This window comes from Python bivittatus, unplaced genomic scaffold (genome assembly GCF_059951505.1).
Source record: "Python bivittatus isolate LINGU-HERP-01145 unplaced genomic scaffold, Pbiv_v1 ctg000700_np1212, whole genome shotgun sequence".
Lineage (NCBI taxonomy): Eukaryota > Metazoa > Chordata > Lepidosauria > Squamata > Pythonidae > Python > Python bivittatus.
This window is the reverse complement of record NW_028277098.1, coordinates 16,126,779-16,143,451: the sequence shown is the minus strand read 5'-3', so window position 1 is coordinate 16,143,451 and position 16,673 is coordinate 16,126,779. Positions and strand designations below refer to the sequence as shown.

Genomic DNA, 16,673 nt, shown 5'->3' with positions numbered 1-16,673 from the left:
TATATTAAAAGCAAGGGAATTAAAAGCAAGGTTACCACCTAATGCCTTGTCTCTGCCAAACAAAAAGGCCAAAATAAAATCTATCAGGGAGATAGATTACATTAGGGACAGTCTTTTCCCAGTTATTTCTACCCATCCAATCTGGTCCGGCAGGATGGGCATACGCTGGGTCCCATCAGCCAAGGAATGTCAGCTGGCGGGGACCAGGAGATGTGCCTTTTCTGCTGTGGCGCCTGCCCCTTGGAACATCCTCCCTCCTGAGATTAGGATGGCCTTGACCTTTTTGGCTTTTCAGAAAGCCTTGAAGACCTGGCTCTATGCCCGGGCCTGGGACCCTGAGCGTGTAAAGGGCCCTGCTTCATGGTTGTACTGATACTGACAGTTTTTAAAGATCTCTTGGCTGTATTTATATTTATATTTAATTTTTTGTACTGTTTTAAATGTTGACTGTTTTTATTGTTGTTAGCTGCCCAGAGTCACTGGTCTGAGATGGGCAGCTATATAAACTGAATAAATAAATAAATAAAATTAATATGTATTATGTATTTAAAAGAGAAAAATGTCAAAAAGTATTACTTCTTAACCAAATGCATTCAGTTTGGTTAATTTACCAAAGCATTATCCATCTATGTGGCCTATTTTTAATTAGCTTAGGGATACCAACTTACAACATAGTGAAAGAACTCACAAAAAAACTTGGACATCTCACAGAGGGGAGCGAATATTCTATCAACTCCCCACTATAGTGCCTCCAGAAAATCAAAGACCTACAAATAGATGAAAATGAAATTATGGTTTCATTTCATATCACATCCAAAGAACCAGAACTAGAGAAAGAATCGATGGCAGCAGCACTACCCAACACACCTGACCTAACCAAATACACTAAGATTGAAATACCCAGGATCATGGACCTCATCAGCCTCTGCCTCACTACCTATTTCCAGTTTGAGGGACAAATATACCAACAAATCAGAGGAACAGCCATGGGATCACCACTCTCAGGACTCATTGCAAATATTGTAATGCAGCATCTAGAAACGATAGCACCTCCACGCATACAACCAAAAGTAAGGATCCGGTATGTAGACAACACATTTCTCATAATAAAAAAAGGAACAACTAGAGAAGACACATGAAATAATCAACAACATCTTCAAATAAATAAAATTAAGAAAGGAAGAAGACAACAACAACACACTACCCTTCCTGGATATCCACATCAGCAGAGGAAATAACAGCAAATTAGAAACACAAGTTTATCAGAAAAACAACCCACACCAACCAAGTGCTCCATTACCAAAGTAACAACCCCACCTCCCACAAGAGGAGCTGTGTAAGAACATTATTCAGATAAGCATAAATGCACTGCAGCAACCCAGAACACCAGAAAGAGGAAACAGACCACCTATACAACAGCTTCCAACAAAATGGATACCCACACAACTTTATCAAAAAGTGCCTGACCACTCAACCTACTACAACACAACCAACACAAGCAATAAAAAGGCTAACACTGCCATACATCAGAAACATCTCAGAAACAACCAAGAGACTATTACAACCACATGGCATCACTGTAGCACACAAACCAACTAAAGCCCTTCAAAACATCTTAAGTAAACCAAAAGACCCAGTAGTAGCCCAAGAAGAAAAAACAGGAGTCATCTACAACATACAGTATAAGGACTGTAACAGCCACTATGTAGGACAGACAAGCAGAAGGCTAGCAGAGCACATCAATGAACACCAACTAGCAGCCAGAAGACACGATGAAAACTCCTTAATCTCACAACACATGGACAGACTTAACCATAGTTTCAACTGGGAAACTGTCAGCATCTTAGACCAAGCTAAATCCAAAAATGTGAGGGAATTCCTGGAAACTTGGTATTCAGACAAGTCTGCCATCAACAGACACATAGAGATAAACAACATTTACACAGTATTCAAAAGAGGCAATAAAAGGAAACAAAAAGACCAGAACACCTCCTCACCAGCAATCAACACCCAGATAAGCAGGGATTAGGATCAACACCAGACAAACAATCAAGCAGTAAACAATACCCTAATCAAAGAACTACCAACTCAGACAATCAAGCAGTAAACAACAGCCCGATTAAGGAACTACCAAGGAGAAAACAACACCCCCACAACACTGACAAGGCAAGCTACTGTATATAAACAGAGAGCAAACCCCACTCTCTTCTACCACCGAAGATGTTACCTAGCTGGGTAATGAAACGTCTGCAAGAAAACAACGAAGCTCAGACAACCCCAAGGACTTCACAATTAACTTAAAATTGTCATTTTGGCAAGAAACATTATTCAAAGTAAAAAATAAATTTATTGTACTCTCTTCCAAGGAACACACAAAATAAATTTCTATGTTCAAAGTGTAAGAGCTAAATAAAATCATACTTCATTTTTTTATATTCAACAAACTTGAGACACCAATGTATTTAATTGTTAACTAAACTAGTCTGGAGAACAATGTATTATGGTGGAAGAAAAATTATATAGGATGAAATGAAGCAAAGAAATTGCATAATTATGAAATATACACTACATATATTCATCTTGTAGTTATTCACTTGAATATAAAAATTGGAAAAATGATATGTTTGGCTTTTGGGGGTAATTTTTTAAAAAGCATATCAATTAGCAAAAACAAGGATAAGTAGACTTCCTTAGAATATAATTTCATATAGGTTGTCTATCTGTACATTCACCAAATGTTTATTTCTAAATTTACTATCTGGTTACTGAAATATTTTATAAAGTTGGGAATACAGTTGTTTGTGTTGCCATAATTACCTGTTTTACTGGTAAATTTTACATATTGTTAATATATGAATTCACTGGAAAATCTCTATTAGAGGTAACATGAAATGGTAGTAGGGTTATAGACTATTCGTGTTCAGTCTACAACTGCCAAGTAATTCCAATTTCTATCTCTGAACTTTATACAGTGAATATAGATTGCTAGTTTGCAGAACTGGGTTATGATTTGTTTTGCTACGAATGGTAAACAATGGTTCTCTAAGAATTGTATTTCTTCTTGAGTATGAGTATACCCTAAGGAAGACAGAATTTGATTTAGAACTTGGTTTTAGAAATTTTTCTACTCACTTTTGCTACTTTCTTGAGAACCAAAATATAAGAACATTTTGTGAAAACGTTGAAGTTGATGGAAAAATATTAAGACTTAGTTGTTTATAATTTTGCTAATCTGATTCTTGGAATCAAAAGTAAACCACATAAATTAGCTTATTTTAATGAAATATGTGAATTAAATATAATAATAATATGAAAACTATGTTAAGGATTGTCATTTACAGCAGAGGAGTGCAAATATGCAAGGACAATCTGTACTGATTCTTTGGTATTCATTTCTTTGGGGATTCACAGAATCCTCATATACTTATATACTTTTCCTCTTCAATATAAAATCTCTTAGAGATATGAATAAAAGCAATACTGAAAGTGTGTGTGTGTACATGTGCATGTGTGTGTGTGTATACACACACATGTACAAACATAAATAATATTTATTTTGGTCACTGACCAGTAAACAACACTGAAAGATGAGTACCTTTTTATATGTTGTATAAAATATATACTGCATTGATTTACAAAATTTAGCCAAGAAATGTTTCATTTTGCCTGCTCATTATAAATAGTCTACTTTTAATGATCATTAAATAATTATGGTTTTTTTGGAGCACAATACATGTAAGATAAAACTTCACAGGTTAATAGTTAGTGTTATACACTTATAATGTTATAGAAAAAAATCAATAAAAGAAAATTGTGGGGAGAGGGGAAGAAAGTAGATTAATATAGGTGAAGAGACAAGGACCTGAGATAGATTGCTTGCCTAGTGCTGATTCCAATTCTGTTTTAGGGGATCCAAAAACAGCTAAAACACTCTACTGACTGCCATGGTGATTCCCAATTCCTCTTTTCCCCACTCCCAACAGAGAAAAAATCTTGTAGAATTTTTGTAAGTAACACCTTTCAAATGTTAGACTGGAGAGTGACTACTGCAAAGTATCCAAACGTCTTTTTGGGGGCAGCATGTGCATTCAGATGACACAACTGCTCCCAAATATATGTCTGATGGACCCATTCTTATTCATCACATGTTCAACTTCTAATTAGTTTTTATAACCGAATTCTGGGTAAAATTTGAAGGGAAGAATTAATAATAGAAATCCAATTATTTTATTGTGGTTCAAGTGTCAAATCTGGGGAATAATTCTAAGTTTTTGTCTCAATCTATATTTTCTTATAATTATAAAATTTACTTGACAATAAGATATAATCTTTGGCAGCTGGTTATATATGTAGAAGTATCAATTCACTGGATAAGATGTACATACACCTATTATCTGAAATACAGCAGCAGCTATTGTTTCTATTTCATTCTTTTTAGATTGAATGGATAAAATAAACTCTTTTATAATTAATCAAAATAAATACCTATGTGTAACTCCTTCTAACAAGAAAAAGTCATACCTTGATCATCCTAGAAAGGTCTCCAGCATCTGCTAATTCCAGCACTATGTTTAGTTCATTGTCTTCAATAAATGATGCATAATATTTGATCACATTTGGGTGGTTCAATTGCTAGGAAAACAAACATATTTCAGTCTACAGACTACTATTCACAGACTGAAGAAGCCTAGTAAAAATGGTGACCTGTATCTTCTGCCATTTAAATCTCCCCAGTTGGGAAGAGGACTTTTCCTATTCTATAATTAAAAGATTATTTTCATATTCATTCTTTCCATACTCACCAGTTATTTTAAAAAACAGAACTCCTATTTTAAAGAACCCCTTAAAAATCAATGCAATCCTTGTTAAGGAAGCTGAACTAAACCAAAGCTCAAGTTTTCAATGATCTAATCATTCTTTTATTATATTTTTATAATATAATAAAATATATTTTATTTTAAATACGTATAATATTTTAAAATATTTGTTATAATATAGTAAAATGCATTTTGTCTTTAAAATATAACATATATTTATTATATTTTATTTATAGAGCCAGTTTAGCATAGTGGTTAAAGGCACGAGGCTAGAAACCGGAGACTGAGTTCTAAGTCTTGCTTTAGGCACTAAGCCACCTGGTGACCTTTCTCTCAGTCATAGGAAGAAGGCAAAGGCAAACCACTTCTGAAATTTTTCTCCAGAAAACTGCAGGGACTTGTCCAAATAATCATGAGGAATTAAGACTGACTCAAGGCACCACAACAACCTCCCCCCCAATTCTTTTACTGTCCTCATAGCCTCAATTTTGGAAATAATAACTCAATGCAGCAGCTAGGTTGCTGACTGGGGTGCTTTACTGCTCTTATACCTGTGCTAAAAGATCTTGCACTACTTTCAAGATGCTGACCTCTGTACAGAAACTGGAAGTATTTGGGATGATGTTACTTCAGAGAACAACTTCACCAGTTCCCACATGTATACAATCTTCCTGGAAGGTTTTGCCTGTACAGCAGCATATAAATAACTGCTTAGTAACAATTAGGAGGTAGGCTTTCTCTATGCTGAAATGTACCCTCTGCCAATGCCCAATGCTGCTGTGTTTGAGGGCAATTTTTAAAAATTCCTCTCTTTTTTCCTGGCAGTGGCCAATTCCAATCACTAACTGTAACTAATGCTGTTCTTTTTAATGGAATGTTACAGCATAACATAAAATAATTTAAAACCTAAAAGGGTTAGCTTTTCCAGGGTAAAGCACAGATGTTTGATACACCATTTCAAGCTTGCTGCAGAAGAAACTTTTGAAAAGATAAAATTATGGAGAGATTAATGTACGTTACCTTGAGTTCCTTTTAGGAATGAAAGTTGTAAATATAAGAACTAAAAACAGGTTACGTACCTAACGTATTTTTCAAATCACATGGTCTAAATCTTTTAAAACAAGCAAGAGATATTATTTCTCTCTAGCAAAGAATATCTGCTATTCGACAGGTTTTAGAAACATTATTTTAAAAATAAAACAAAAATGGGAACGCATCACCTTGCAGGGTTTGACAACAAAAAATACAGAAATTGGTGCAAGTATAATACAATATATATAAATATTCTCCCCTATACATTCCTGTATCTGTACAGTTTATAGCTAAAAGTAGTGCAAAAGATTTGGGTATGCATATGCATCGTTTTTGTCTTATTGCAAATCACAACTTTTTTCTGCTACATTAGACTTTGATTTTAATATTGAATCCAAAGGTTTATTCTTTTTGTGAACATGTCTATGTTCCTTGAACAGTGAGCTTATACCCTTTATCACCACCCATAAAACAAACTTCTCTTTCAAAGTAAGGGAAGGCAGTAGAAGGAGGTAGCATCTTTTAAAAAAAGAACTCCATAATCCATGGGTGAATACTGATTTCCATTTAAAGTGACTCTTAGACCTTAACTTAAAAGACAGCATATAATCTATTATCAAGTGGAGGTTGAGGCCCCCAAAACTGATAACATGTGCATGTTTAAATTAATTTCTAAACAGAGAGCCATATTAGTCTGTAGCAAAAAAATAACAAAGATTACAGGGTTAAATTTAAATTTGATTTTAAAGATCAAAGATTAAAGATCTTTGGATTAAAGGGTGGATCAATGTATTGTTGTGTAAAATTCTTAAATTATAGCTCACTTTGTCAAGGACACCAGGTGTATAGTAAGATCAGTAGGTGAGGCCTGTTCAGTCATAGTTTTAAGAAGCTGAAGACCTGTGGTGTCTTTTCATGATTCATTTTTCTTTCCCCAGGAAGAAAGTCACTGGCCAGATATAGTTTGCTCCGAATTCCACAGATTTATGTGGGTCTGATGTAAACATTTTAATTCAAGATGACCTACTGACTATTCAGTGAAGCTCTAAGTTAATATACCTTGCTACTCATATGAAATGACATGCATAAAATTACCTGTATCTGATAACTCATTGCTTCTTTTATTATCAAAACAGTAATGCTGAAATATATTTGATTCATACCACAAAAGACAAAATTACCTTAAGAAGATCTATTTCCTTGATACAATCGGCACGAGCTTTTGCATCCATTAAATCAAATATCTTTTAAAGAAAAGAAAGGGAAAATTACTAAGTAATAATATATTTACAGGATATGCATCTTCAATGTTTTCTCTTTAACTGAAAGTGTCCAAGATAGAAGCAGTCAACTGCATAAAGAACAAATTCTCAAATGGTGAGCCATGAGGTATACATTACACAAATTAAATTAAAGCCTTATGGAAGCCCAAGATATAAATCCATGAGACAGCACAAATCTTTGCAGCACCTCAGCATGATTTGCTGTTCCAGCTCTGCCTCCTTCATGAATAATTTCTGAATGAATGGATCATTCAGCCACAGTGATGCAGCAGAAACTCATGTTCTTAAAGGAAAATCCTGGAGTCAGCGCTCTATCATCTCCTCCCATTCGTGAGAGATGTTCAGAAACTCATAACTACATTCTACCACAGGAAGTTCTATACACTGTCAGTGTAAACTTTCCAAAATCATTAAGACAAGTACCTGAAATTTTAATTCAGAAAATAAGTGTATCTCAGCTGCATGACATTTCAGACACAGTGTCAGGTACAAAATTATGAAGTGTGACATTCATTTTCTAAAAGCATTTGGAATTATAAGATACAGTAGTGATGTAATTCTGCAGCTGGGTTTCAATACACATATTTCATGTAAGGAGAATTTTTTAACATAGGGATTCTAATGCCTCTACAGTGGCCCTGTAAATAAGGATCAAAACCAGAGGCTGTGTATACAACCTTTGGGGAAAACAAGAGACACTACACACATGATGATGATGCCAAGTGGGAAGGGTCAATTCTTATACATCTGTGTGGAGTCATGATTTTTCTACTTCCTGGGTTTGTTTTTTAAACTACATTAAGACTACTTAGGGTTTACACTACTTTTTTATGTGTTGCCACCCAAAATTGCAGAAATTATGCTGCCAATTTTCTGCAACTGCTGAGAGAGGTCTGAGGATAATTCACCCACTCCTAGTCTAAAACTAACCTCTCAGGGTAATGATTAGAAATGCAAAGTTTTTATAAATTTTGAAGCATCCAGGAAAAAACTAGAAATGTTGGAGGAAATGCAAACATGCAGCTCATTTTCAGCATTATTGTAACTTTAATTATTAACTGTGTTGCATGTAATTTGGTTTGTTCAAAAAAGTATGTTCACTTTATAAATTGACAAGTACACTTTGCTCAGATAATAACTTTAAACCTATTGCTTGAATTTACTTTGAATATTTTTTTATTTTTTGTTATAAATGAAATACAACCTGTTGAAAAATACTATTGTTTCATTTTTCCTATTTTAGGAAAAGCAAGCACAGAAATTTAATGTTAAAAACATCAGTAAACAACATAATTAAAACAAAGAGACATATCTTTAAGAAATACAGGAACCACTAATTGACAGAGGAAATAGATAGGAGTAAACCAAAGCTCAGTATACACTTTTTACCACATGAAGCACTGTATAATTAATTTTATTTTCTGATTCTACTACTATTTTCTACTTCTTTTGTAAAATATGTCTATATTAAGAAAAGCCTCTCTACCCTTTCACTGGTTAATTTGATTTGGTGTGAGTATTCCAAACATAGACCAACTTCCTTCTCATCTTAATTACCTCATGTATCATTTAAAAAGAAAATATTAGGACATATTCATAATACCATTTTTTAATCTGCCAGAAACAAACAAAAAAAGGCCTTGAAGTTTTTAAAATATCCAAATATTTCCTTTTCCCCCCATAGCTTTAATCAAGAATCCAGAAAGCCAAACATCCTCATAATTAGCTTCTGCACAAGACTGCTTAATTCGTTTTCACTTTTTCAGTGTGTGCATAAACTACAATAACGCACTAAACAACATTTACTGGTATTAAGGGTCCATATCTTCTTTTAAAAAAATAGTAGTGAAAAGTTTAGCCCTCCCCATACACGGTATTTTTTCTTGACAAGGATTCCTCTCTAGATAAAAGGATAGTATTCTTCCAACCATTCTCTCCTTCTGACTCAATTCCCAATTCTTCTATCCTCAATAAGTTCCATTTATTTCATTTTACAAGACACTGTAAGCACTACCAAGTGTACACATTCAATCCTTAAAACAAAAGGAATGAAATACTGTAGAAAGAATACAAATTAAAAGGACAAGAATGACTGCATTCAGTACTGAGTAATCATTAACCTTCAGAGGTAACAAACTCTAGCACATAATTTATCAACATATTGTTTTATGCCTTTTTAATGTATCATTTACTACGTATTGCATTACTCTTTTTTATTGTAAAGTATTTTGAGATGCTTCAGCATAGGACGTAGCATGTAAGTATATTAAATAAATACATAAGTATGCATGATAAACATTTCTATCTGCTAACAGATACAATATAAAGAAGTTGCCAGTGCATTTTCAGCCAGTAGGAGGACAATAAGATTAGACCTACTAGCATTGTAAGAAGAGCAGTATAGAAAGGTGTGGCCTAAAGATCCTACTAGATCAAATTCACAAGGATATATGATGTCTTTTACTGACACTTTTTGAAAACACCCTGTCTCAATGTTAACAACATATCAAAACATGTCAGTGAGAATGTTCTTTTTAATTTCCAGGAATCCTGAACAAGTTGTATTTCAGAAGAAGGAAATTTCTGATTACTGAAAAGGTATTAGGATGATGCAGGTCTCATAATCAACTTTCAATATTCAACGTTCTTTTTTCCCTCCAACAGACTAATGCATCTAATTGTCAAAAAAAAAAAATAACAGGAATACAGCCCTGAGTTTTCTCACCTTCATACATTATAAACTTCCTCTAATCTGGAAGTTATGACTCAGGGAGAAGACTGAGTAACAGAGCAGTACAATAGTAGGATATGTCAGTTTAATGGAATGTTAAGATTAAAACTTGACAAATGGAGGGGGAAGTATATTCAGATTTTTTTTTTTTTAATGAGCACTGTAAAAAAAGCTAATGTAGATGGAAAACACAGAAGAATAGATTTACAGCTTCAGGTCTATAAGTGCGCAAACACCTGCAGTTACTTTAGCCCTCAGGACAAGAATACAGAACACACTGTCTTACTTAGAGCACTGTGGCATTACAATCCCAAGATCTGGCACATATACTCATGTTCCAAAGATCTGACTGTCTCTGAAAAGATCTAATGGGCACATCCCACTATTATTTGCCAAAAAGAAATTTCCTTGCCTTTGGCACTTCTGACTTTTTCAAATGTATTTGTATACCATTATCTCTCTAGCTTCTTGATCCATTGCTTTAAAAAATGGGGAGATGAGTCAGACTAGTTCAAATAAACTCAGTGAAGACTGAATGGGAGGAACTATGTAAGAGAAGCTTCCAACAGCTCTTTGAAGCTGAAATTTTATTTTCTCTGGTAGGCAACTTCTGAATAGTCCCAACGATAAACTAAGTAATGGAATGTCTGAAGTTCATGACAACTCTCAGTAGCTTCTGGCAGAAAAATGGCATTAGTGAGATATAAAACTGCTCCCTTCTACACCATGGTCTTGATCTGGACTGAGTTACTCTCACCCTACATTTTGTGAAGAAAACAGAAGTGGCAAGCCCTGATTCATTTTGAACTAATATGTATAACATAATGTATCACTTGACCTAAAATCCAGAAATCAATTAGGCACATGACAGCCTTATAAAGGAAGGACACCCAAATAAGTAATTAACAGTTCATAATATTCCAAAGACTCAAAGAAAGTGAGAAAGAAACAGGAACCTGCTTTGCAATATCTAATAATGTTTAATATGTTAATGTTTAATTATATCAAACATTAAAGTAAAATGGGAAATCAAAGAAAATTTAATTATCATGTATTAATGAATACATGGTTTTTAAGAGAACTTGCATTTGCTCCAGCAGCGTCCCTCTCCCTTTCAAAATTGTAATGTTCATATAAACTGAACAAATTATTTTACATGGTTTAATATCTAAATCTTATATTGTATAAATTATACATCACAGACTTTACAAATGCATTACAGAAAAAAAAACTTTTTAAAAAGTGACTTTTCTCTGCAAAGTACAACAATCTTAATTTCACCGTATCAACTTAAAAGCTATAGCTATACACAATCAGTTCATAAAAGATGAATTACTAAAAAGGCAAAAATATCTTGGGGAGTACCCATGATAAGAGGGGGACGCGGTGGCGCAGCAGCTTAATGACGTTGAAAGTTGCCGGCCAGAAATGGTCGACACTTCAGCAGTTCGAGCCCAGCCTTCCCACAGCAGAGTGAGCTCCTGCTTCCTCCCCAGTTCCTGTCAACCCAACAGTTCGAAAACTTACGTGAGTAGATAAATGGGTACTCTCACTCCGGTGGGAGGAAAAATGCTGGTGGTGCCTTGCAAAAGGAGTCGGGAGCAGTTGCCGGTAGCACGGAAGCCACGCTCGACCGAAAAAGGTGCGAAGCAACGGAAATTCCCCCTCCTGCGCTCACCAGCTGGGCTCTGCTCTAGGAAGGAGGCCATGGCAAACCACTTCCGAAACACCTTGCCTTGAAAACTGCAAAGGACTTGTCCAAAAGCAGTCACTGCAGAGTCGGTAACGACTGAGTGCAGATTAAAAAAAAAAAAAAACCATGAAAAATCCCAGTATGATTCTATGAAGCAGTAGTGATATTCTTTTACTTAGATATAATCTAATGCAGAATATTAGATTGTATCTAAGTATCTGGGTTATCATTACTGAGCGATAATGTTTCCATCAGACTGACGCACACTGGGTTCTTTGTCATCCTGTTACAGTTCTTTTGCTAGAAGAGAATATTGTAAACCTGTTGGTCAGAAGGTTTGTAAGCCTCTTAATGTGTTTGTTTACTTATTTTACAATAGTTGTTTGACTATCCTAGGTTCCACAGAAAAGAGGCAAACTAAGGACACTCTGATCTAACTGGCAGAATCTGTGAACTGCTTCCATGTGTGCAATTCTCTTTCCACTTGCAGAAACAGCAATATATATATGCCCTTTTGCATACAAATTTGCAAAATTGCATGTACAAATGTACTATGACCTCTATCAATTAGGATAGCTCCTGCCTCATAGCCCTACCCCAAATGTCAGTTTTCATGCAACTGACTACTTTACTAAGGAAATGGGTCTCAGCATTTCCTAGAATCAAGGATTGGAGAGATTTGGGCTTAAGAGCCAAAATAAATTTGCTGTCTAAAGAAGTTTACTTCCTCTGATTATTCGAATCATTGAGGGGAAGACTGTTCCCATAGTGGTAAACCCAGTTATCTTTCACTCATCGTTCTACAATTCCAGTTGTATTGTTAACAGCATTATTGCATTTCTCTTCTTAAAACTTACCAGAACTAATAAATGTAAGAACAGAATCCCTGTATAAATATGTGCCCTTCTCATTAAAAATATGTTTTATTTATATCTTGATAGGATCTGGCAAGGACCCATATAATTTGTAAGCTTTGATACTAAAAGTTGAGAATCTCTGTCCTAATGAAAGCTTGGCAGCAGGCACGGACAACTTTGGGAAGATGAGGTTTAAATCTTGTCTACTTGGCATTTTCACCTGCTTCTTTAGCTACTTGCTCAAAACAGCTGAATTGTCAGAAAATGATGGGGTTGCCTTTTCTTTGCTTCATGCATGGGAGTTTTATGCCTCAGTTGAGCAGCCTGGGGTAGGGGAAAGGTTTGAAACTTCTCCTGAGGATCTCTTTCCTAGTTCCTTCTCTAGAGGTTGCAGAATGACTATATTCACCTGTCACATCAATTATGACTTTAGGCTATCATTCTGGCCTCCAGACTTGCCCTCTTCATCAGTTTCAGGTGCTTCTGCCTTTTCCAGCAGCTTCAACATCTTACAGAATTCCAGTTTTGTGAACCTGAGAGCTCTTACTTCTGCAGCTAAGGGACCTTTCACACAAAGTTGGAGACACTCCTTCATCCTTTAGGATAACTAATACAAAACAGCCCACAAGCAAGCATGGGCAGAAAAAGCTCATCTAAGAACTAAGAAGAGCTATTTAAAAGCAGTCAAAAGCACAAAAGAATGTTTCTCCTGTTATACTACAAGCAGCTGGGGGGCGGGGGTATTATCTTTGGCAAGACCACAAATCATTTTTGATCCTGATTAGCCTCCTCCAGGCCACCATGGCTTTATTTGTGATAATAAAAAATAGACATATTTACTCTCATGTGTTTAAATGCAGTTCATTTTGCCTCCAAAGCACACACACAGAGAACAGACCTGTTTCTGGTGAAGAATCTATCATTTGTTAGTTGCTGGGATATTAGGATTTTGGTCACAGTCAGTAGACTATGTTTTAAGAACGTAAGCTAGCGATGACTGATATAGATACACTGCATCTGTGATGGACTGGTTTGGTGAAGGCCGCGCTCGGGGAGATAAGCATTTCCTTAGCCCCCAGAAAGAACGTGGGAAGGTGAAGAGGATGAGACTGGCACCACCCTAAGAAATTCACAGTGTTTGCTTGCTGGCTTGGGAAGTTTAAATTCAGTCTCGCAAGATTCTGTCTTGAAGGTGAAAACTAATGAAGGCTATAGAACTATATCTGTACTGTCTCGTGGAGTTCTTTGGGCTGAACCTGACAGTATCTTAGGTATTAAGAGATGCTCATAAAAGCTGAGAAGCAGAGAAAAGTTATTTTAAAAAAACTGAACAAATGAAACTATATTCAAGTGTTGCCTCCTACTGTAATGAGGAACAATTAGTAATCAACTATGATAAATCTAAGGTTTTAGTTTTTTCCAACAAAAGACAAAGGCACAAGTGGACAGTTGATTCCCATGAATTAGAGCAAGTCAAATGTTTTAAATACTTGGGCCTCTTAAAATATTTCTGGCCTCTAGGAAATTAACAGCCCAGGTAAATTATGCCACTTCTACTGCCCAAAAGAACATAATAGCAATAACTAAATTTTACAGGCAACAGGGGCAAATTACATTCCAGCAGCAATCAAACTTTTTATGACTAAAACAGTTGCCCAACTATTACATAGGATATGGGTATATTGGCCCATATACAAACCTAAGGGCTTATGAAACTATGCAATTGAATTTCCTTAGGATTTTGTTCAGTACCCCAAAATTAATCCTTAATGCAGTCTTGAGGCTTGAAGCTAATGTGCCAAGTATTAAGGCCCAGGCCTGGACCAGAATTCTAATGTCAGGACTCAGAATCATGTTCGACCCTACAGGCCTGACGCTTCTGCTGTTGTCAGACAGGTACCAATTTGAAACTGGCGAAGTTCCTGGAAAGACCAAGCATACTAAAAACCGCCACAGTGTACAGAGAGCAATACATCTTAAACTTTTTTTTATTGCTGTTACTGGGCAATGCACAATCCTGCTAAGTTCATAAGTTTAAAAAGAGTTTAGTAAACGCACAACATTGGGTTTATTTTGGCAGTTCTCTTTTTGACTCCTTTATGTGATGATTTAACAACACTGTACCCTGCTTTCTCCTCTTCACCCATTTTCTCTTATACCTCAATAAAAGAGTTCACTTAGGTTGGTTATGTAACTTTAAAAAAGGAAAAGAAAGGAAGAGACTTAAACATGGCCTATCCAAGAATATTTAAGTAATGTTCTATTGATCTACAGATTTCCTGATGAGAAGCAGGCTAGCAATTCAATTTAAGAATTGAATAATCTTTTTAAATAAACTGGTCCAATAAAACAGTGAGATTAAACTATAAAACCATCCCATCCAAATCCTGTCATGATCTGCCACAGTAGGGCTCGACAGGTAACAGGATGGATTAACCTGATTACAGGATGGCAGCAAGACTAGGGAGTGATTCATTAAGACAAATATGGGCAGGGATTTTCCACTGCTAAGAACGCATTTTGAAAGTTACTCACCATGCTACCACACATGGGACTTGGAAAAAATTAATACAAAGAAAATGAAGCAACACTGACAATACTTTGTAACTATTAAGTAGAAAGGGAGGAAAAAAACAACCTAAAAGTTGGGGTGGGGAGGTGGGGAGGAAGTGGAAGTTGACAGAGACATAATACGCACCAGAGATCATTGTGCTTTTGTTCTCTCTCACCCTCTCAAAATACATACACAGGCAATCTTCTTATCTAGGAAAAGGGGCAAGAGTGCCTACTTCCTGACACCCTGATCTACATATTTGGCAGTGCAAGAAGCTGTTCTAACGAACTTAATCTTGATTCTCTACAAATCTTGCCTAATTGCTTTAGTCTGCAACTGCAAATACATTGGAACAAATTATATTGACACTGATGCCTTAGGACCAGAAAACATAATGGTTATCAGCAGAAAGCCAAACAGTACTGTGGAAGGGTCAATTTCTTACTTTAGTCCACAATCTGGCTTTATTGTAAGAAGACTGTAGAACTCTTAAGTTTCTTTCCTAACCATTTCCCCAGCAATAGCTAGTAGTACTATTTAGTGCCAAACATTATCTGCTACAAACTGACCTAAAAGCAATACAGAAATTGCTATCCAAGGAATAAATGGTAAACAGAGATGCACAGCCTTTTCTTAGATCTGATTTTCTTAACAATGTTAGAGAGGGTAAAACAAGTTTACTAGACAGCTACAACCTTACAGTGAAAACAGGAATAATAAAACGCACTCATTGTGGGTAGAATTTCCCACAATGGTTGTACATGATGTTGAGTTGAGATATAATTCCTAAGGCTCTGAAATGCTTTGGATTCTTGCTTTGAACAAATGGGAGTGCAGACATAGCACCTTTCTTCAACTTCTTAAAGCAGCTGCATCTTTTCTTCTGTGGCAACTGCAGAGAGCAACCACATGATCCCCGGAAAAGAGATGCAGACTCTTTTAAAGACAGGTTACACTTGCACTCTCACATGCTTTGAACCCATTTTCCATTTTTTTCCAAAGCACAACACAGTTTTAGTAAATTCCATTATAAAATGTAATGTTATATTGAACATATTTATTGCTGACAACCCAACTGCTTCCTAAAAATGGAAAGCCTTTGCTGATAATCACTTTATATAATCACTATTCTTTTTACAATATTGTATTCCAGCAACTTAGCATTATTTATTTATTTATTTATGAAGCATTTGTAGTTCTTCAATCAGAACTGACTCTAAGTGGTGAGATTTGAAAAGAATAATTAAATTAATACATGAAATAACATTTAAGCAACCATCTCAGAATTGACAGGGATGTTTTTCACTTCCTACTGCCTGACAGATGCTTACCTGCACTTTTTTTAAAGCTACTGGCACACCATCCAACAAGCACGTAGCTCTGTACACTTCACTAAACTGTCCACGGCCAATCTTCTTTTCTATCCGAAAGTTGGCTAAAGTATTGTAGCCCATGTCAGGTCGTAAGGCTTTCTGCAGTCCAAGATACAAAAACAAACAATTAAATAAACATTATTTTCTCTCTGCCAATAGAGCCAGCTGTTCAGAATATTAGCTCCAGAAACATAAATGTGGGAGGAGCTATTCAAGGAAAGTTGTTGTGTTGGAAGGAACAAGGAAATACTCTTTATCGCCAGCTATACTGAAGTGGCTACTTGAAAAACACCAAGCATGTGTTTGTTCTGAGTTTGAAATGCTCGCTTGAGA

General features: G+C 35.6%; 1 protein-coding gene across 4 annotated transcripts in view; it reads right to left on the bottom strand.

Moving 5' to 3' along the window:
• NEK7 (NIMA related kinase 7) overlaps window positions 1-16,673 on the bottom strand; it is a 63,416-nt gene that overhangs the window by 32,861 nt on the left and 13,882 nt on the right. For all 4 annotated transcript variants that reach the window (XM_088153090.1, XM_088153091.1, XM_088153088.1 and 1 more), the window contains 3 exons: window positions 16,299-16,439; window positions 7,031-7,093; window positions 4,522-4,632 (listed from right to left, as the gene is read on the bottom strand). In XM_088153090.1, coding sequence (XP_088009216.1) covers window positions 4,522-4,632; window positions 7,031-7,093; window positions 16,299-16,439 — 315 coding nt within the window. The remainder of the gene's footprint in view (window positions 1-4,521; window positions 4,633-7,030; window positions 7,094-16,298; window positions 16,440-16,673) is intronic.